This window comes from Amphiprion ocellaris, chromosome 21, assembly GCF_022539595.1.
Source record: "Amphiprion ocellaris isolate individual 3 ecotype Okinawa chromosome 21, ASM2253959v1, whole genome shotgun sequence".
NCBI classification, from domain to species: domain Eukaryota; kingdom Metazoa; phylum Chordata; class Actinopteri; family Pomacentridae; genus Amphiprion; species Amphiprion ocellaris.
Window position 1 is genome coordinate 2,513,537 of NC_072786.1, and position 22,786 is coordinate 2,536,322.

The 22,786-nt window shown below is 39.6% G+C and overlaps 1 protein-coding gene across 5 annotated transcripts in view; it reads right to left on the bottom strand.

Annotated features, from left to right (window-relative positions):
• dgki (diacylglycerol kinase, iota) overlaps positions 1 to 22,786 on the bottom strand; it is a 97,471-nt gene that overhangs the window by 4,749 nt on the left and 69,936 nt on the right. For 3 of the 5 annotated variants that reach the window (XM_055006813.1, XM_055006811.1, XM_055006812.1), the window contains exons 14-31: positions 22,083 to 22,208; positions 19,976 to 20,054; positions 19,678 to 19,733; positions 18,525 to 18,587; positions 17,067 to 17,140; positions 14,632 to 14,743; positions 14,449 to 14,535; positions 11,144 to 11,256; positions 9,019 to 9,081; positions 7,133 to 7,233; positions 5,463 to 5,542; positions 5,197 to 5,241; positions 4,733 to 4,802; positions 4,078 to 4,118; positions 3,843 to 3,967; positions 3,269 to 3,294; positions 1,053 to 1,090; positions 431 to 551 (exon numbers count right to left, since the gene is read on the bottom strand). In XM_055006813.1, coding sequence (XP_054862788.1) covers positions 431 to 551; positions 1,053 to 1,090; positions 3,269 to 3,294; positions 3,843 to 3,967; positions 4,078 to 4,118; positions 4,733 to 4,802; positions 5,197 to 5,241; positions 5,463 to 5,542; positions 7,133 to 7,233; positions 9,019 to 9,081; positions 11,144 to 11,256; positions 14,449 to 14,535; positions 14,632 to 14,743; positions 17,067 to 17,140; positions 18,525 to 18,587; positions 19,678 to 19,733; positions 19,976 to 20,054; positions 22,083 to 22,208 — 1,420 coding nt within the window. The remainder of the gene's footprint in view (positions 1 to 430; positions 552 to 1,052; positions 1,091 to 3,268; positions 3,295 to 3,842; positions 3,968 to 4,077; positions 4,119 to 4,732; positions 4,803 to 5,196; positions 5,242 to 5,462; positions 5,543 to 7,132; positions 7,234 to 9,018; positions 9,082 to 11,143; positions 11,257 to 14,448; positions 14,536 to 14,631; positions 14,744 to 17,066; positions 17,141 to 18,524; positions 18,588 to 19,677; positions 19,734 to 19,975; positions 20,055 to 22,082; positions 22,209 to 22,786) is intronic. The other 2 variants (XM_055006815.1, XM_055006814.1) reach the window with 2 other exon arrangements.

Below are 22,786 nucleotides of genomic sequence, written 5' to 3' on the forward strand. Positions count from 1 at the left end.
ATTTGTTAAGATAAATAAGTTCAATTTCAGCAACATTCAGCCTCAGTTTATCATTTACACATTACAACTTCCAGATCACAGAGTGTCTACAAAGCAACACAACATTTAGTCATCTAGAAATGAATCATGAATGTTTTCATTTATGATCAAAATTACAAAAGTCAGACAAAAAAGACAAAAAACAACAAACACAGCACATAATATTACAAAAATGAGACACAACATGACAAAAACGAGATAGAAAACGACAAAAATTAGACACAAAATGACAAAACCAAGACAGAAAATGACAAAACCGAGACACAAAACAACAAAAACGAGACACGAAATGACGAAAACGAAACAACAATAATGACTGTAGAAAGCGTTGGTTTACTGCGACACACATGACTTATCTAAAAACCAGGTCCAGCTCTGTAAGCGATCTCACCTTGCTGCAGGATGTAGCTGACCAGGTGTGCGTGTCCGTTCTGAGCTGCTATGTGTAACGCTGAACAGCCTCCAGAGTCTCTGACCAGCAGACTCACACCCTGACCCACACACTCTGACAACTGGAGGGACAGAAACCAGTCTAACATCAAAAGGAGGTTACAGTTTGTTTGGGCTCACTTAGAAATATCCTGATTTTGGAAAAAAAAACAGTTTTTTTCAATGAATAGAGCATTAAATGCTAAATCCAGTGTAGACATTGTTAATGTGGTAAACGACCATTCTAGCTGGAAACAGCTGATTTTTAATGGAATATCTCCATAGAGGTACAGAGGAACATTTCCAGCAACTAGCAGGTCAACTTTAGCTCCTTTAGAGCAACTTTAACGAGTAACAGTCACAATATCAATATCTTCTGTAGAAAATGGAGCTCCAGTATCTTAAAGTTTTGCTGGTAAAACCTGAACAATGATTTCCTGAACTGACTTTGTGCTGCGTCATGTTTTTATTAGCTGGAGGAAGGTCGTCACGTTAAGGTGATATGAAGACACAAACAGGAGAAACCGGTTCTTATTGCTCATTCCCCGTCAGTCGTCCATGTTTGAGTGTGAAAGCAGACGTACCGTTGGGAGATCCCCAGAGCCGGCAGCAGTCAGCAGCGCTGCATAAATAAACAAAAGAAATCAACATAAACACACAAACCATCATCATGTGAGATGACGCCATCTCCAGATCACAGTGTCGACAAAGGAACAAAACATTTAGTCATCTAGAAATGAATCATATAGTGTTTTAACTTATGATCAAAACGACAAAAGTCAGACAAAGAAGACAAAAAAAACAAACACAAGACAAAATATTACAAAAATTAGACAAAAAAATAGCAAAAATGAGACTCAAAATGACAAAAAAATGAGACAAACGACATGAAACAAAACAAAACAGAAAAAATTAGACAAAAAAGTTACAAAGCTACAAAAAAATGGACAAATGACAAAAACAAGACCAAAAAAGACAAAAACGAGACAAAAAGGAAACACAAAATGACAAAAACGAGAAACAAAACGACATAAACAAGAGACAAACGACAAAAGTCAGACAAATTATTACAAAAATGAGACGCAAAATGACAAAAACGAGACAGAAAATGACAAAAACGAGACACAAAATGACAAAAATGAGGCAGAAAATGACAAAAACGAGACACAAAATGACAAAAACGAGACACAAAATGACAAAAAGGAGACACAAAATGACAAAAACGAGACACAAAATGACAAAAATGAGACAGAAAATGACAAAAACGAGACAGAAAATGACAAAAAGGAGACACAAAATGAGAAAAATGAGACACAGAGGACAGGACAGAGCTTTGATCTGCAGATTTCTGTGGACTTGTCCTATTTTCCCTCTTCACACGTCTGTAGAATCACACTGTTCTCTGCAGATTCCTGCCTCGGTGCTGATGACTAACGGTGCATAAAGTTCAGGGATTTCTACTCCAGATACACAACAACTGTGTTTGTGTGTTTTCACTTCAGCGTGAGCCAAACAATGCAGGTGTCTGAGATGAAAACAGTTTCCTCTGAGGGTTCCTGCAGGGACTCTGCTCTCCTGAACTTTGTTTCACTTTCCTACAAATCCAGGCAGGTGAAGGCCAAAGTTTCTTCTCTGGAGCAGAAAACTTCTCTTGTCTCCAGCCATCAAACTACGCTAATCTAAAAATATTCAGTGACCTCAGAGGAAGCTTTTATGGAGCAGGATTTCAGAATAAATAGAAGAGCTTCACAACTACTGGATCTGCAAGTGTGGACTGAAGACTGAATTTAACCCTCCTGCTGTCTTCATTTATGGGCACCAAAAAATATTGTTTCCTTGTCTGAAAAAAATCCAAAAATTCAGCAAAAAAATTCCCCTAATTTATAAAAATTTGCAAAACCTTCAGGAAGAAAATTCCAATAATTCCTGAAAAGTTTCATGTTTAAAAATCCCCCAAATTTGGCAAAAATATTCTTGTAAATATTTTCAAAAATGAGTACAAATCCTAAAAATATCTAAAGTGATTCCATATTTATCAGTAAAACTACTAATATTTTCTTTAAGAACATCACATAAAAATCTACCAAAATCCAGCGAAATTCGCTGGATTTTGGTTGATTTTTATGTGATGTTCTTAAGAAACATTTTTAACATTTCTTTTTTCCACCAAAAAATGTTCAAAGATTTCCCAAAAATGTTGAAAATGTGGACATCAGAAGTTTCACTGTGAAAATAGATTTTTTTCCCACATTTTCAAACTTTAAAACGGGTTAATTTTGACCCACAGGAGACACGAGGGTTAAGACGAAACACCCGCTAGAAGCAGAAAAAACAGCAGGACGCCGGCGTTGTTTGCAGCTTGGAGTGTAAATAAAACTGAAAGTGGACAAGCAAACATGTGAGGTTGAGGAACAACAGGTTTGTGACACTGGAGAGTCCCGGTCATTCCAACAGCTTATTACTGACGGTTAACGAGTCAAGAGGAAACACCCATCACATCTCCCATCTGCAGAGAAAGACTTCAGGCTAAATGGAGTTATTGTTCTGAAGTTCACAAGTCTGGACAGAACTAAACTTCCAACCCCTGCATGCCCTCAAGGAACGTGGAGATTTCTGAGCGAGATAAAAACATCAAGCTGGAAGTGCAGATGTTCCTGCTGAGCCATACTGTGACGGGATGACTCATCATCCACGATGTGAAGGAAAAGTGAAACTAAACTATGAAAAAAACACCTTTCCAACTTTCAAAACAGTAGTTATTGTAAGTGTGTGTGTGTGTGTGTGTGTGTGTGTTTTATACCTTGTTCTTCAAGTGTCAGAGGAGCTCTGCAAATACAAGTGAAAGGGGGGTTAAAATGTGATCAGATTTTGCAGATGAAATCTTGTTTCATCATTAAATGAAGGGTCTCTACTGGAATGCAAGGAATTATTTGTCATCTCGTTCTTTTTCTTTCATTGGCGGACGTTTCATTTGGACTTTTAAAGACCTAAAAATATTTGAAAATGTGTGAAACTTTGCACACACATCAGAAAAATGTGATATTTTAGCGGAAACTGCATTGGTGTGACCCAAAATGGCTCCATAGCGCCACCTGGAAAATTTCAGAGAGGAACTACAGCCAGTACGTGTCACCTAGAGGTATGAAATTTGATTCACATATGTAACTCAACAAGATGCACAAAAACGTAACTGACAACCATAACCAAAACCCAACAGGAAGTCGGCCATTTTGTGCCAAATTTGGACCAATTTTTTCACGTTTTCAAAACCTATAAACTCCAACAGGAAAACCCCGACTGAGGTGTGTTACTTGTGTGGGATTGATAATTTAAGTTACAAAAACAAAAAGAAACAGGAGTGAGTCTCTACTCACCCTGCCGTGGGTTCCACCACCAGATCTGGCATCCCTGTGGACGAGCCCTGGTTCACCACAGGACCCTCGTGGTCCAGGATGAACACCTCGTCCTGACAGATTTCTGTCACAAAGTGGAGGTGTTCCTGCAAACACAAGAGCAGAATTATGAAATTAAACTCAGAAATGCAGTGATCTCTGAATGTGTGTTTAACAGCCTGAGCATCACAAAGTGTCCAGAAGGTAAACTGTGTACCTGAGCCTTGTCGATGCGATAGAAGCGGTCAGCTGATGTGGCTGCACAGAAAAAGCATGCACAGAAAACAGACATACACCTTATTAAATAGCTTTAATCAATGTACGTGATCACCTGGAGAATAATGTCAGAGTTTATTCAATACTTTGTCTGGTTTTACTTTTAACCCTGGAAGACCCAAATGTACAAAAGAAAATGACATAAAATTATACACATACATACATACATACATATATATATATATATGTATGTATGTATGTGTGTGTGTGTGTGTGTGTATATATATACACACACACACACACACACACACACACATACATAAAAATACATAAACAAATATATAAACAAAAACTGATGTATTTGTGTTATAGTGGGTTTTACAGGGTTTAATTCAACTACGTAGGCGTGTTTAAAAAAGAAACAAAGTGATTCACAAATAAAATTAAACAGCTTTAATGAGCACTTCAGTGAAGTGGAGACACAGATGAATAAATCAGGACATTACAGGCCATAAAAAACACAAAGAATATAAAAATATGTACCTTGGAGGGGAATCTGAGTAGAAATGATTGTGAACTTTGATTCTGATTAAGAGCTATTTATTCATGACATTTTTAGCTGTAAAATCTCTATAAAGCACTATTCTGTGACTCACAATCCAAGAAGCTCCAGTTGGGAGACAGTCTACTGGTTGAACTGGTCCTGGGGATTCCTCTGCTCTCATCCTGGAGACAAAAGACAGACGCCGTGATCCTTATCGGCCTTCTACTGAGCAATCAGCTACATCTAACAGCAGGCTCACATGGACAGGAAATAACAAGACAGAGACATCCAGGACAACGACAGCGTACACAGTCTATTTATAGACTGATTCAGGTGTTCAGGGAAGTCATTCTAGTGTGGAAAGACAGGATTGTCCTCAACATGGGTGTCAGTCTGTAAAGACCAGAGGCCATTTATTGTTTTTATCTTGTCCTTAAACTCTCCACATATAACTGGGAGAGTTCTTCAAGGAGCTGCCCACACACCTATAAACATCTAAACTGTTCCATAACTGTCCAAATGTTGCCGTGTTTCTTCTACCCTTGCAGAGTGACACCCGGAGGTCACACTGTGTACCTGATAGTGCACTCTGTGGCCAGTAGGTGGCGCCTGGTGTAAGTCCTAGCAAGCACAGCAGACAGGTTTCAAGGTTAACAAACAGCCAAAGCATTTACATCCAGAGAAAGTCACACAGATGTTTAACTCGGTTAGCTTTCCACATGAGACACACAGCTCAGCGCTTATCGTCCATAAATAACCCAGAGAAGAGGTGAAACAATAATGAAGAAACAGAGGAGGCGGAGAGCAAACATCAAAAGATGATGATGAAGATGGAGACTCACATCTTGTAATCTGTCGATATAAAGTCTGCATGTCTCCAGGTCACAGTCTCCTCTCACCACCACTATTCCCACTGGGATGGCTGGAAAACACACATGAAATTTAGGTCAAACATGGAAGTTAAACCTCATTTTTTAGTCACTCTGTGGCAGCAGAAGAACATTTGAAGACAGAACTGCAAAAACTCTAAATCTTACCAAGTCTATTTGTCTTATTTTTAGTCAAAATGTCTCATTCCACTTGATTTAAGATAAATTCACTTAACAAGAGACATTTCAGCAACATGGAGGGACTTGTTTTAAGACAATGCATCTTAAATATCTTGTTTTGAGTTGTATTTTACAAGAAAACTCAAAATGAGTTTAATACATTTCAAATTAAGAGGTTACATGAAAGCAAAAATGTTTTAGCATGTCTGGCTTATTTTAAGACACCTAAGCTTGACAATCCTGGTAAAATATAGTTTAACCCTCATGTCGTCCTACAGGTCAAAATTTACCCGTTTTAAAGTTTGAAAATGTGGGAAAAAAATATTTTCACAGTGAAACTTCTGATGTCCACATTTTCAACATTTTTGGGAAATCTTTGAACATTTTTTGGTGGAAAAAAAATGTTAAAAATGTTTCTTAAGAACATTCACATAAAAATCAACCAAAATCCAGCGATTTTTGCTGGATTTTGGTTGATTTTTATGTGAATGTTCTTAAGAAAATATTAGAAGTTTTACTGATATATATGGAATCACTTTATATATTTTTAGGATTTTTTGGAAGATTTTTACTCATTTCTTGAAAATATTTAGAATTTTCTTGCCAAATCAGGGGGGATTTAAAAAAAAAAAAAAAAAACTTTTAAGGGAAATTTTTCAGGAATTATTGGAATTTTCTTCCTGAAGGTTTTGCAAATTTTCATAAATTTGTGGAATTTTTGGGCTGATTTTTTGGATTTTTTTTCAGACAAGGAAACAATATTTTTTGGTGCCTGTAAATGAGGACAACAGGAGGGTTAAATTAAGATTTTCCAGCTAATTTTAAGATCACAACATTCTAAATATCATATCTTATTTCAAGAAATCTTACCAAGCCATTTTTCACTTGTTCTATTGGCAGATTTTTGCACTTATTTCAAGGTAAAAGTTCTTTGAAATAAGTTTTATTTCTTGTTTTGAGAGGAGCATTTCTATGACCTCATATACAGTCATGGAATAAATGATTAGACCACCACTGTTTACTACAGTTTCTTGTTCAGTTTAATGCCTGGTACCACTAAAGGTACATTACCTGAAGAATACAATGAACACAACAAAAAGACACAAAAGGGCAAAAATGAGACACAAAACAACAAAAGGGCAAATGAACCAGGTCATGTTTGGGGCTACTCTAGTAAACAGTCTTCTTCCATGAGCTGGAAAACTCTTTCCTGCCTCCAATGACTTTTTGAAGAAATTTAAAGTAATTTTGGACTCTTTTGTCATTTTGGACAAATTTGGGGTAATTTTGGACTCTTTTTTGTAATTTTGGGCAAATGTTAGTCTCTCTGGACACATTTCAAATCACCCTGGGAAAATACTGACATCATTTTGGACATTTTTAATGTCATTTTTGGTGTAATAATTTAGTTCCAGGACTGTAAAACAGATTTTTAATCGTGCCAGACCACACAGAATCCTTACAGATGTCTCGCAGCCGCTCCTTGTCGTACTGCAGCCGGTCGTACTCCTGGAGGCTGATCCGGTTCACTCGAAGGCGGAGGCGGTCCGGAACTGCATGAGGACTGGAAAACAAACACACGCAAGTGCATGTACGTGCACACACACGATTCAGACATGCCCGGGCATACAACGACAAGGGCATACATATGCATACATGCACGCACAAACACACACGGACACGCATCACAAACCAGTTCTGAGCTCCGGAAACGTCATTTACAGCATTCACTTCCTGCCGTTCATAACTGGGTTCAACATTTCTGATAACTGGACGCTCTAAAGAGTCGTTAAAGATCACGAGAACACTCAGACAGCTTTTCAGGGGGACGGGGACATCAGGTGAGAACCAAGGCTTGGTGCAGGGGTAACAAGAGCAGAACTCGGGGTAAAGTCAGAGGTAAAAGGACGACAGCGAGAAAACACCAAGACAAGAGGCAGAAGCACGTGAAGAAGTGAAAGCTTCAGCATGCTGCCAGACACTCGTCCTCTCTGAGTCCACCGACAGCATCCAAACACAACGAAGACTCACAATCAGCACGACACAGACGGTTTGACCAACATCATTTAGTCTGTAGGAAATCTGGTTCTATGTATTTTCATTTATTTTAATTTCATTTATTCACTTTTGTCTTTTTGTCTCATTTTTGTTGTTTCGTGTCCCGTTTTTGTCATTTTCTGTCTCGTTTTTGTCTTTTTCTGTCTCGTTTTTGTCTTTTTCTGTCTCGTTTTTGTCGTTTTGTGTAATTTTTTCCGTTGTTTTTGTTGTCATTTTTTTTGTCGCTTTGTAACTTTTTTGTCTCTTTTTTGTTTTGTTTCGTGTCATTCGTCTCATTTTTTGTTGATTTGTGTCTCGTTTTTGTCATTTTGCGTCTCATTTTTGTAATAATTTGTCTGAATTTGTCGTTTGTCTCTTGTTTATGTCGTTTTTTTTCTCGTTTTTGTCATTTTGTGTTTCCTTTTTGTCTCGTTTTTGTCTTTTTTGGTCTTGTTTTTGTCATTTGTCCATTTTTTTGTCGCTTTGTAACTTTTTTGTCTAATTTTTTCTCTGTTTTGTTTTGTTTCATGTTGTTTGTCTCATTTTTTTTGTCATTTTGTGTCTCGTTTTTGACGTTTTCTGTCTCGTTTTTGTCGTTTTCTGTCTCAATTTTGTTGTTTCGTGTCCCGTTTTTGTCTCGTTTTTGTCATTTTGTGTCTCATTTTTGTTGCTTTGTGTCTCGATCTTGTCATTTTGTGTCTCGATTTTGTCGTTTTGTGTCTCACTTTTGTTGTGTCTCGTTTTTGTCATTTTGTGTCTCGTTTTTCTCACTTTCTGTCTCAGTTTTGTTGTCTTCTGTCTCATTTTTTGTGGTTTTGTGTCTTGATTTTGTTGTTTTGTGTCTCAATTTTGTTGTTTCATGTCTTGTTGTCATTTTGTGTCTCGAGTTTGTCATTTTCTGTTTGGATTTTGACGTTTTCTGTCGATTTTGTCGTTTTCTGTCTCATTTTTGTCGTCTTGTTACTGTTTTTTTAATTTAAATCACTGTAAATTGAATCTATTCTGTCTTTTTGTATCTATTTGGACACTTTATAGCCAGATTGACCCAGTTAATAATGAAAGCATCACTGCAGCCCTAAATATAAAACATAACAGTTATTTGTCACAGACAGAAACAATCAATGCAGTGAAATTCAATGCTGCTGTTCTGGAGAGCTGGTTGTAGATTTTTTTTAAAATGAAGTGTAGATATGTCACATGTATGATCAATAGCATGTTGCCGAATATGAAATATTGGTCGAACCGGACCGACAACACGCCATCCTCTCACATGAACACGAGCACATACGTGACAGAGGGCTGAGGTACTTACACAGAGAAGGAGTCGGGGGGAGCAGAGAGGCGGCGCAGATCAGCTGCACACACCTTCTGAATACTACAGCCGTACACACGCCACGCACACGCCACGCACACGCCACGCACACGCCACGCACACGCCACGCACATGGAAGAGAAGAGGAACGTATGGCGGAGAGGAGAGAGAAGGAAAGAAAGAAAGAAAGAAAGGAGGAGGAGGGAGAGAAGAAAATAAGGAAATGGAAAAGCAAAGGAGAGGAGAGGAGAGGAGAGGAGAGGAGAGGAGAGGAGAGGAGGAAAGAGGAGAGAGGAGAGGAGAGGAGAGGAGAGGAGAGGAGAGGAGAGGAGAGGAGAGGAGAGGAGAGGAGGAAAGAGGAGAGGAGAGGAGAGGAGAGGAGAGGAGAGGAGAGGAGAGGAGAGGAGAGGAGAGGAGAGGAGAGGAGGAAAGAGGAGAGGAGAGGAGAGGAGAGGAGAGGAGAGGAGAGGAGAGGAGAGGAGAGGAGAGGAGAGGAGAGGAGGAAAGAGGAGAGAGGAGAGGAGAGGAGAGGAGAGGAGAGGAGGAGAGGAGAGGAGAGGAGAGGAGAGGAGAGGAGAGGAGAGGAGAGGAGAGGAGAGGAGGAAAGAGGAGAGGAAAGGAGTGGAGAGGAGAGGAGAGGAGAGGAGAGGAGAAAAGAGGAGAGGAGAGGAGAGGAGGAAAGAGGAGAGGAGAGGAGAGGAGAGGAGAGGAGGAAAGAGGAGAGGAGAGGAGGAAAGAGGAGAGGAGAGGAGGAAAGAGGAGAGGAGAGGAGGAAAGAGGAGAGGAGGAAAGAGGAGAGGAGAGGAGAGGAGGAAAGAGGAGAGAGGAGAGGAGAGGAGAGAGAGGAGAGGAGGAAATGAAAAAGAGGAGAGGACGCAAACAAAGGAAGGAGAAAAGGTAAACAAATGAACATAATAAATAAAAACCAAGAAGATCCCAGTCGTGCGTTTGGAGAAACAAAGGAGTGGAGATGAAGGAGGACGAGACGAAAAGAAGAGGAGAGACAGGAGGAGGGACAGGAGGAGAAAAGCCCAGAGGTGAGTAGACAAACACTGACAGCAGAACAGAGACACTCCTGGAGTTAAATGTTCTACATGTAGCTGGTCAGGAAATAGAGCCACATCCATAGACAGATAAACATGGAGTTATTAGTGCTACAGGGATGGAGGAGAGTTAGTGTCACATTTCTGCTTCATCCCTGGAGGACATCCATAAACTGACACAGCAGAAGGAAACCACAGCATTAGAATGTCTCTGGAGGTAAACCTGTTGCTGGGTTAACGTTACGTATCCCTCCTCTGGTTGTTTTTAACGTTACGTATCCCTCCTCTGGTTGTTTTTAACGTTACGTATCCCTCCTCTGGTTGTATTTAATGTTACATATCCCTCCTCTGGTTGTTTTTAACGTTATATATCCCTCCTCTGGTTGTTTTTAACGTTATATATCCCTCCTCTGGTTGTATTTAATGTTATATATCCCTCCTCTGGTTGTTTTTAACGTTATGTATCCCTCCTCTGGTTGTTTTTAACGTTATATATCCCTCCTCTGGTTGTATTTAACGTTACGTATCCCTCCTCTGGTTGTATTTAACGTTATATATCCCTCCTCTGGTTGTTTTTAACGTTACGTATCCCTCCTCTGGTTGTTTTTAACGTTATATATCCCTCCTCTGGTTGTTTTTAACGTTATGTATCCCTCCTCTGGTTGTATTTAATGTTATATATCCCTCCTCTGGTTGTTTTTAACGTTATATATCCCTCCTCTGGTTGTATTTAACGTTATATATCCCTCCTCTGGTTGTATTTAATGTTATATATCCCTCCTCTGGTTGTTTTTAACGTTATATATCCCTCCTCTGGTTGTATTTAATGTTATATATCCCTCCTCTGGTTGTTTTTAACGTTACGTATCCCTCCTCTGGTTGTGGATTGAGGAGTGAATGTCAGCTCCCACTAAACAGACTGAATGACTCACTCAGTGCAAGCCGGGTTTTTACAGCGCTGCTGGCCTGCTTCCTATATGTGTGTGTTTCGGTGTCTGTGTTTCTATGTGTGTTTATGTGTGTGTGTGTGTGTGTGTGTGTGTGTGTGTGTGTGTGTGTGTGTGTGTGTGTGTGTGACTCACTCGTTGAGCAGCGGTACTGAAGTTCGCCTCTTGCTTTTCTGGACCATGTTGGCCTGATTTCGGAGGGAGATGCGGAGCGTTGATGGAGCCAGTCGGCAGGGTTCTCCATCCACCTGTGTGACAAACAGGACAAACCAATAATTAATTAGAGCACAAGTGTCAAACTCATCTTAGATCAGGTTCCACGTTCAGCCCAATCTGATCTCAAGTGGGCCGGACAAAAATGAGGCACAAAATGACAAAAATGAGACACAAAACGACAAAAACCAGGCACAAAACGACAAAAACGAGACAAAATTGACAAAAATGAAACAGAAAACGACATACCCGAGACTAAAAAAGACAAAACCGAGACACAGAACAACAAAATGGACACATAAAACAACAAAAACGAGACACAAAGTGTTTTACTTTATGAACAAAATGACAAAAGTCAGACAAAAAAAAGACAAAAAAACAACACAAGACAAAATATTACAAAAATGAGACAAACGACAGGAAACGACAAAAAAATGACGAAAAACGAGACAAAAAACTACACCAATGATGCTTTCTGACAGCTGAACTGCTTTTCAAAAATATACACATTTCCAAAGTCTTCCAGCTGCCATATGTTGATATCCCAAGAGAAATATGCTGACATGGAAAGTGAACAAAGCCATTGATGAAAGAAGACAATCTGTCACAATGAACAATGATCATAAAACCATAATCTGCGCTCAGGAGCTTTTTTGTGTGTAGGAGTCTGTTTGAAACTCTTTAAGATGCTCATCCCTCTCCAACACACCTGTCTCAGGAAACAGATGTGAGGAGGTCCGTTGTTTCACTTTGCTTACAAATTAAACAGCCTGAAAAAAACATCTGGTATGCTTTTAGGAAAAACATGTTCTATAAATCAGGCTATGAACAAACCCCACACTATTAACGTTCAGAATATAGATAGGAACAAAAATAGGAAGGTTAGTGTATGTAAATAAGAAAAAAAACCATTGGCCTTTAAAGATATGGAATATAACTGAAATCCACAGAGAGACAACAGATCAAGTGTTGGAAAATAATTCATTTTTGGGCTAGTCTGAAGGAGGCAATATTGACGCAAAATAGCCGAAAACGTCAAAATTGACCAGAAAAACTAAAGTCTTCATAAAGACTGAACTGAACTACGTTTAGAAATAATCAGAAAGCACCTACTAGAATGAGTTTTATAGCGTTCTAAAAGTATTCCTATGAATGTTCCACCAATTTATAGTAAAGTTTTAACCAAGAAGATGTTATTTTCAACGGTAGAATAATCTTCTCCAGACATACTAAAAATGTTTGGTGTCGCACTATAATCTAAAAATGTTTCCTGAACGTTGCACTGGGAACATCATTCCTTAACCCTCCTGTTGTCTTCATTTACAGGCACCAAAAAATATTGGTTCCTTGTCTGAAAAAAATCCAAAAATTCAGCAAAAAAATTCCCCAAATTTATGAAAATTTGCAAAATCGCCAGGAAGAAAATTCCAATAGTTCCTTAAAAGTTTCCCTAAAAAGTTTTATTTTTAAAAAAAATCCCCCAAATTTGGCAAGAAAATTCTTGTAAATATTTTCCAAAAAAATGACTAAAAATCTTCCAAAAAAATCCTAAAAATATCTAAAGAGATTTTTTCTCCCCACATTTTAAATTTGAAAAACCTTCAGGAAGAAAAATCCAACAATTCCTTAAAAACGTTTCCCTTAAAAATTTTACAGAAAAAAATCCCCCAAATTTGGCGAGAAAATTCTTGTAAATATTTTCAAAAAATGAGTAAAAATCTTCCAAAAAAATCTTAAAAATATCCAAAGTGATTCTATATATCAGTAAAACTTCTATTTTCTTTAAGAACATTCACTTAAAATCATTTTATTTTTATGTGAATGTTGTTAAGAAACATTTTTAACATTTATTTTTTTTCCACCAAAAAATGTTCAAAAATCTCCCAAAAATGTTGAAAATGTGGACATCAGAAGTTTCACTGTGAAAATATTTTTTTCCCACATTTTCAAACTTTAGACCGGGTCAATTTTGACCCACAGGACGACACGAGGGTTAACTCTGTGGTACTGTTTATAGAAGGACCTTATAAAAGATGTTTCCTCAACAACATCCCCAAGACATCCTCAGCATAATGAAGAAAAACGTTCTAATTTTTTGTGAGACGTCAACACATCGATAAGATCTGAAAAACTCTGTTCAAATGTTGGTTAAAGAGCATTCTGCCTTTGATAATGCACTGCAAAAACTCTAAATCTTACCAAGTCTGTTTGTTTTATTTTTAGTCAAAATGTCTCATCCCACTTGATTTAAGATAAATTCACTTCACAAGACACATTTCAGCAGATGGAGGGACTTGTTTTAAGAAAATGCATCTTAAATATCTTGTTAAGTCAAACAATCTTGAAATTATCTTGATTTGAGCTGAATTTTACAAGAAAATTCAAAATAAGTTTAACCCTCATGTCGTCCTGTGGGTCAAAATTGACCCATTTTAAAGTTTGAAAATGTGGGGAAAAATATATATTTTCACAGTGAAACTTCTGATGTCCACATTTTCAACATTGTTGGGAAATTTTTGAACATTTTTTGGTGGAAAAAAAGAAATGTTAAAAATGTTTCATAAGAACAGTCACAAAAAAAATCTCTTTTTTGTGAATATTCTTAAAGAAAATGTTGGAAGTTTTACTGATATATATGGAATCACTTTAGATATTTTTAGGATTTTTTTGGGAAGATTTTTATTCATTTTTTGACAATATTTAGAATTTTTATATATATATATATATTTTTTTTTTTTTTTAAACTTTTTTTATTTCTTGCAAAAGTTGGAATTTTTTTTTTTTTAAATAAAACTTTTAAGGGAAACTTTTCAAGAATTTTCTTCCTGAAGATTTTGCAAATTTTTATAAATTTAGGGAATTTTGGGATTTTTTTCAGACAAGGAAACAATATTTTTTTTGGTGCCGGAAATAAGGACAACAGGAGGATTAAGACACCTAAGCTTGACAATCCTGGTAAAATATATCTTAAAATAAGTTTTTCCAGCTAATTTTAAGATCTCAATATTCTAAATATCTTATCTTATTTCAAGAAATCTTACCAAGCCATTTTTCACTTGTTCTATTGGCAGATTTTTTCACTTATTTCAAGGTAAAAGTTCCTTGAAATAAGTTTTTTTTCCTTGTTTTGAGAGGAGTATTTTGTCCATTGTGTATCATCTCACCTCCTCCAAAGCTTCCTCTCTAGGTTGGATTTAAAGTCTTATTCAACCTCTGGTAACAGTCACCTGAACAGGTACGGTCTTGAAGGTAGTGAGGACAACTTCTCTGCACTGGTGAAGTCTCTCTCCATGACCTCCAACCTGCAGCGCCGCCTGGTGGACAAAAGAGAGATTCACACCCTGACCACATGGGAACAATCCTGCAGTGTTGACTCTGTTCCTGCTGCTTCCCTTCGATCGTTTTCTTACCAGCGAGGCCATGGTGAAGCCGATGACCTCGATGCAGCCGTCGTCATGGCGCTGAGGTTCGAAGTCGCGATGGTCGCCTGTGTTTCCCCACGGCATGGTGCCAGCACAGTACCTGCACACAGGTAGAAATACACAACATCTGGGTCTCCAAAACAGCGTAAAGGTTCAGATTGTAACAGCAGAGATTCCAACCACTCAGCTAATGAATTGCTTTTATTGATTCATGTGGGAGGATTGACGTCAACAGCTTCAGTCAGAGTATAAAACCTGAACGATAATGAATAATACAAGTCAGGACACGAAAAGCGACAGATGACACTGACAGCCTGGTGTTTAGTGGGACCTGACAGGCATCATGACGTACAAGATGCCGTCAAAAAGTTCCATAAATGTGCCCATAAAAAGATAAAAAAACTTTTCCATTTTAAATTTGACCAACATCTCCCAGCATCTCCCAACATCTCCCAACATCTCCCAACATCTCCCAACATCTCCCAGCATCTCCCAACATCTCCCAGCATCTCCCAGCATCTCCCAGCATCTCCCAACATCTCCCAACATCTCCCAGCATCTCCCAGCATCTCCCAACATCTCCCAACATCTCCCAACATCTCCCAGCATCTCCCAACATCTCCCAGCATCTCCCAGCATCTCCCAGCATCTCCCAGCATCTCCCAACATCTCCCAGCATCTCCCAACATCTCCCAGCATCTCCCAGCATCTCCCAACATCTCCCAACATCTCCCAGCATCTCCCAGCATCTCCCAGCATCTCCCAACATCTCCCAGCATCTCCCAACATCTCCCAACATCTCCCAACATCTCCCAGCATCTCCCAACGTCTCCCAACATCTCCCAGCATCTCCCAACATCTCCCAACATCTCCCAGCATCTCCCAACATCTCCCAGCATCTCCCAGCATCTCCCAGCATCTCCCAACATCTCCCAGCATCTCCCAACATCTCCCAACATCTCCCAGCATCTCCCAACATCTCCCAGCATCTCCCAAAATCTCCCAACATCTCCCAACATCTCCCAGCATCTCCCAACATCTCCCAGCATCTCCCAACATCTCCCAACATCTCCCAGCATCTCCCAACATCTCCCAGCATCTCCCAACATCTCCCAACATCTCCCAACATCTCCCAGCATCTCCCAAAATCTCCCAACATCTCCCAACATCTCCCAGCATCTCCCAACATCTCCCAACATCTCCCAACATCTCCCAACATCTCCCAGCATCTCCCAACATCTCCCAAGGTCTTCCAGTGCTCTTGCCACGTTTAAAGAGTCGTTTATCCTTTTGTGTCTCAATTTTGTCATTTTGTGTCTAATTTTTGTCATTTTCTATTTTGTTTTTGTAGTTTTGTGTCTCAATTTTTTCCTTTTGTGTCTCGGTTTTGTGTCTCGTTTTTGTCGTTTTGTGTCTCATTTTTGTCATTTTGTGTCTCAATTTTGTTATTTTGTGTCTCATTTTTGTCATTTTGTGTCTCGTTTTTGTCATCTTCTGTCTCGTTTTTGGCATTTTGTGTCTCGTTTTTGTCATTCTGTGTCTTGTTTTTGTCACTCTGTGTCTCGATTTTGTCATTTCATGTCACGTTTGTCATTTTGTGTCTCATTTTTGTCATTTTGTGGCTCATTTTTGTAATTTTCTGTCTCGTCATTTTGTGTCTCGTTTTTGTCATTTCATGTCTCATTTTTGTCATTTTGTCTTCATTTTGTCATTTTGTGTCTCATTTTATATTTGGCCAATATCTCCCAAGGTCTTCCAAGTTTTCCAGTGCTCTTGCCACATTAAAGAGTCTTCTACAAGTCTTATTCTGGCCAGAGCCAATCTTCATTTCATGGATCATCATGGGGAGCCAAAGTTGGCTGAACAACTATGACCATCAGTCTTCACAATGGAGCCCACAGTGTCCAGGACTGAAGAAGACCTGTCAGGGCAGCATGCTTAGCGTTTTGTTCAACATTCTCAGAGTTTTGCTTGTAGATTTGTCCACCAGTTCTGCTGAAATGTTTCGAGGTGTCCAAGACAGAACATTCCAAACAAATGGTCTGAATCGTGGTGCCTTCCATGATGCCAATGAACGCACAAAGTTTTTTTTTTGGCTTTACTAATCATCCCACCCGTCCTACTCACCAGATATGGCTTCCTGCAAGTTCTTCCTGTTCCCCAAAATAAAATTAAAGTGTTGAGAGAGTGAAGAAGTTTCAGCGTACGCCGCAGATGGTGGCAGAAGCGATGGGAACCATGGAAGAAGATCACTATGACGAGGATGGTGGCCAACTTTTATTCAGAAACAGTTTCTGCATTTTAGCGGCACAGCCTCAGACCTTCTTGATAAACCTCATATAGTAGAACCTTCCAAATCAAGAACTACTTTACATAATTTGCTAAATCTACACCATCATTGTGTGTTCTGTGTCATCACCTACCTGGGAATGTTTAGAAACACGATGCACTGGAATTTCAGCTCCTGGATCTTGGGAGTCAGATCTGTACCGTCACACTGAACCAGACAGGGAAAGAGAAACTGATTTAGAAAGAGTCATTTGGTTTGATCTGAGGATTCAGTCGGTGTTTTACAAAACCAGCAGTATAACAACTCATTTTCACTCTCAGATCCTTCATATGCTGTTAGATCTCGTGTCCAGCTCCACTCTCAGTTCCCAGGTTTTATTCTCAGTCTCACTATTTCTGCTCTTGATCTTATGACTGTGTTGAAGTCAGCGGCGGTGGAAAGCGATTGATGCCAGTCAGAGGTCAAGTGAGCTCTCTGCGGAGACGTCAAATGATTTGTTGCAGCAATGAGATGCAATGTGGAAAATTACAAACGAGAAGCAGGACGTGTCTTTTTCTGAACACATGGAATCATCCAGGTTCACCAAGGATGCAGGAAAGTCAGTAAAATCACCCTGAACTCTCTGCTAACCCTCATCAAAAATGTCTGCAGATAATCTATAGTTTTCTGTCAACAAATCAACAAAACAAAACAACAACAGATTCTATTAACAAGTGTATCCAAAGCCTGGCATTATTTCTCTGTGCCGCTGACCTCTATTGTCATTCAAAAACTATTAAAAACACATCAGTTAGTGCAGTGACTGACATGTTTCTGCTTTATGATGAACACAGGCACAATAGTTTAGCTGCTACTGTAAATATTCACAAGAGGAACAGAAAAGTCCCAAACAAAAGCATTATTTAATACTGTTAGAATACATCAGTTAACCCTGTAAACCCCCCTGTTAAAGAAAAACATCAGTTTAATTTTTTATTATTTTTTATTATTTATATATAGAGAGATCTACATTATTTTTGCAAATGTTTTTGCTAATTTCTTTGCTAATTTTTTTCGATATTAGATAGGTAGAAAAAAGAAAGCAAAAAATGAGCCAAAAAATTGCAAAAATGTATACATTGTATGTAAACATTTTTAACATTTCTTTTTTTCCACCAAAAAATGTTCAAAGATTTCCCAAAAATGTTGAAAATGTTGACATCAGAAGTTTCACCGTGAAAATATATTTTTTCCCACATTTTCAAACTTTAAAACGGGTCAATTTTGACCCGCAGGGTTAAATATGCTCATCTTCACCTTGGAAATTTGTGTCGAGCGTTTTTCATAACTTATTGGCATTCTGCAGATGATTAACCCAGAAAATAATCCTTAGAAGTGATAATAAAAACGATTTTTAGCTGCTGCTGTAACCCCAGTACAGAGGTGAGCGTTCAGGGTCAGTCAGCAGCAGCAGTAAGACTTTAATACTCTACTGGAGGACACTTCAGCGAGACAGAAGAGCAGCTGAAGGACGGCCTTTCTAATCAGCTGCTGCCCAGACATGTCGACATGGAAAACGACACCAGCGGAGAGAGAGTGTGTTGACACTCACCACCACTCTGACGTGTTTGGACAAATCCCTGGAGCTCCTCTGGAGGAAATCTGAGAAGGCAGCCTGTAGGCACATAAAGAGAGAAAAGGAGCCAATCAGACAGAATTACAGCTCGTTACATTTCCCTCGTTAAAAACGGATAACTCTCCTACATGTTTCTGCTCCGACTCCCATCCCTTTAACCCTACAAGAAGAGGAACAACTAGTTGAGATTGCAAATGATGGTGGCCTTCAATCCATGTTTGGAACAACTTCAAATCTCTTTGCATTCTGGAGTAAAGTCAAAGCAGAACATCCTGACATTGCCACAAAAGCACTGAAAGTCCTGCTTCCATTTTCAACCTCTTATCTTTGTGAGGCGGGGTTTTCTGCAGTGACAGCAACAAAAACAAGACTACGGAGTAGACTGGATGTAAGGAATACAAGTCAAGTGTCATTGTCTCCCATCACCTCCAGATGGGACCGTCTAGTTGCAGGAAAACAAGCCCAGAGCTCCCACTGATTCTACATTTTGGTGAGTTGATGTTATAGTGTAATAGTTCATGAAAGTGCCTAATATAAAATGTAATTGTTGCATTCAGATTACATACTAAATATAATGATTAAGGTTTTTGTTATTGGAACCTTCACGCTCCTACCCGGTCCTTGAAAAAGTGTTTCTGCATGAAACTGGTCCCTGGTACAAAAAAGGTTGGGGACCCCTGCTCTGGAGGACCGCTTTTGGCCCGCGGACTGCATGTTGGACACCCGTGATGTAGATGAAGCTTTAGATTTGAATAGAAAACCCAATTATGCTGCCTGAAGCTGGAGAAGTTCTGGATTTCCAATTGAATGATGGTGTTTGATGACTATAAATCTAAGGAATTAAACGTCAAATGATGTTTGTTTAGCAAGAACATGGGATGCATACGACACACTGTTCACTATTGATCTAAAACCCTCAGAGACTCTAAAACAGATTATTTTTCCTTTTTGAAGACCCATAGAACGTCTGCTTCATCATAACCTCCTCCCTCTTGAAGATAGCTGCTCTTCTAGCTCCTCAGTCTCTCACTGTTGTGTCTCTAAGCTCCCTACATCCCATCATTTACCTCTCGGTTGTCATTCTTATGTGTCTGAAAGAGAAGAAGGCTTTTATGTGTGGGACACTCACTCCTGCATAGAACATCTTGTTGCGGAAGCGACTGTTAAACTTTTCTGGGTTGGCCTCTGGAAACACAGAAGAAGACAACAATGGGATTAAAACAAAACACACAGGTGTAAAGTGAAAGAGAGAGGAACTCATCTGTATCCGACTGTGAGTACTTTTTAAATATTTCATTTTATTCCGCTCATCTTTTTTTCACAACAGTGCAGAATGATGCATTAGTACAAGAGAGGAGGACTTAATGGACTATAAATACAGGGGGGAAATGTGAAAAGAGAAAGACGCTGAAATAGCTTCCACAGACCTCTGGACTCGTGGAACTCCAGGGTGACGTGAGCATCGAAGCCCAGGCTGAAGTAGTTGTTGAATACATTCAGGGGCAGCTGAGGACACAGGAAACATTTCACAGTATTAATATAATATATTCACAGAGGCCTCTCATGTCCTGGCTGAACACCTGGCAAGTGGCTTCATTCAAATTCACTTTTTTAGGACGCAAATGACGTGTAAACTGCAAGGGATGCAACTTGAGAATTAATTTGTTGAAGCTCTCTAAATACCATCCTGGCTATGCTGGGGTTGAAGAGTCCTTTTTACTTGGGAAGGCTCCTAAACGAGTGAAATGACCTGGAAGTATCTACAAGTTTATGAACAGGATCTCAAGGCGCCACCAGGGTGAGGAGGATGTCCAGTTTGGGGATCTCAGGATCAAATCTCTGCTTTCTACAGATAGATGTGGTTCTGTTAGCTTCATCAGACTGTGACCTTCAGCTGCAATGGAGCGGTTTGCAGCTGAGTGTGAAGCAGCAGGGATGTGGATCAGAACCTCCAAGTCCGAGGCCATGGTTCTCTGATGGAAACCGGTGGATTGTTTCCTCTGGGTTGGGGGGGAGTTGCTTCCCCAAGAGAAGGAGTTCAAGTATCTCGGGATCTTGTTCATGAGTGATGGGAAAATGGAGCCTGAGACAGACTGATTGGTGCAGCTGCAGCAGTAATGAAGGTGTTGTATCGAACCATCTACGTTCCAACCCTCACCTATGGTCATGAGCTCTGGGTAGTGACTGAAAGAACAAGATCACGGATACAAGCAGCTGAAATGAGCTTCCTCTGTAGGGTGGTTGCGCTCAGCCTTAGAGATAAGGGGAGAAGCTCAGACATCCAGAGGGAGCTCGGAGTAGATCTGCTGTTCCTTCACCTCAAAAGGAACCAGCTGAGGAGGTTTGGACATCTGATTCAGATCCTCCAGGAAGACTTCCTTTGGAGATTTTCCTGGGAGGAGACCCAGGGGCAGAACCAGAACTCCTTGGAGGGATTATGTCCACTAAAGTTTGGACACATTTTCTCATTGAGACAATTTAGACAGGTAGTGGACATAATCCCTCCAGCGAGTTCTAGGTAGTGTATCTCATCTGGCCTGGCAACGCCTCGGGATCCCCGAAGAAGAGCTGGAAAGTGTTACTGGGAGGAGGGACGTCTGGAATGACCTGCTTCACCTGCTGCCTCCATGACCTGACCCCGGATAAGCAGAAGACAATGGATGGATGGTATCTAAGTACCAACTAAATGCTAAGGAAAGGTCTTATTTTGCAAAAGATGCAGTGGTCCATCCTTTACAAAAGGCTGCAATTATTTGCAGCAGGACGACTCAAAGCATCACACCACCCACCCACATCAACATCTTCCATAACATGTAGCCTAGCACACCACAGTTGTGTTTTCCTTTGTCCTCATGAATTCTGCTTCACACCTCTCCCTGACCTCATGACGTTTTCTATCGAAGTCAAGGACGACTCAACTGAAACCACTGAATCCTATCAGGAATAGAAAAGAAGCATTTTGTGCAGGAGAGCAGGCCTAACTGTGCCACTTCAAATAATCAAGTTCCCAAAAAATACGATGAAGTGGAACTCTATTGGAAAACATATGACATGTAATTTGTTTGACTTTTTGACTGCATTTGTTATTTTACGTTGCTACAAATTCACGTCCTGCTGCTGTTTCTTCGTTAAAAGGTTTGCGGCGGTGAATCACACAAACTTTTATTGTAAATCCAGGATTGCATTTGACACAGAAGTCAGCAGTGTCAGTCTGCAACCCTGCTACTGTTTGTTTTTACTTTGTTAACACATCAAGTGCACTACCCGGTGTTTTTCTTGTCTGGTTCGGTTGTAAAAATAGTGGGAGGAATTGTAAATGAGCTGCAGGAAACACATGGGAGTAGAAAGTAAGGCAATGACTCCTACCTGAACACAGATCAGATCAGAATGAAGCACTGGAAGTAACACAAAGACTGGGTTTTCCATGAGTAATGGCCTAAAAGACTCTGCATGACCTTATTCTAACCTTGTAATCACAATAAAACACACACAGATATCCCAGCAGCCAGCTCTGTGTTCATGCTGCCTCCTGACCTTCTGGGTTCCCTCCTCTGGCTGTACAGAACTCTTCTCCACCAGGAGGTTCCACCTGTCCAGCTGCACCACCGAACCGTCCTCCACATGACACAGAACCTTGGACACCGGTTCATCTGTGTAGCCCTGCAAAGAAAAAAGGAGATATTGAGTTGTGGCATTGCATAATGTACAGAAAAATGTTTTAGGTCAATCCAGAACCAGAGGACATTTTACACCCCATCCATCAAATAACAAATAATCCATGTAGAAAATACTAAAACATGCAGTTGTTGTCTCCTATAATTGTGGGAACATTTTTTTAATCAACATAATATTTTAAACAATAATTATTATGCATGTGTCCCACAACATTGATGACATTTTTGTAGTTTAGTATCTCATTTTTCTAATTTTGTGCCCCATTTTTGTTATTTTGTGTCTCGTTTTTCTCGTTTTGTCTCATTTTTCTCATTTTGTGTCTCATTTTTGTCATTTTGGGTCTTGTTTTGGTCACTTTGTGCCTCGTTTTTGTCGCTTAGTGTCTTGTTTCTTCTCAGTTTGTGTCTCATTTTTCTCGTGTGTCTTGTTTTGGTGTTTTGTGTCTCACTTTTGTCATTGTGTATCGCGTTTTGGCCATTTTGTCTCATCTTTCTCATGTTGTGTCTTGTTATTGTCGTTTTGTGTCTCATTTTTCTCATTTTGTGTCTTGTTTTTGTCATTTT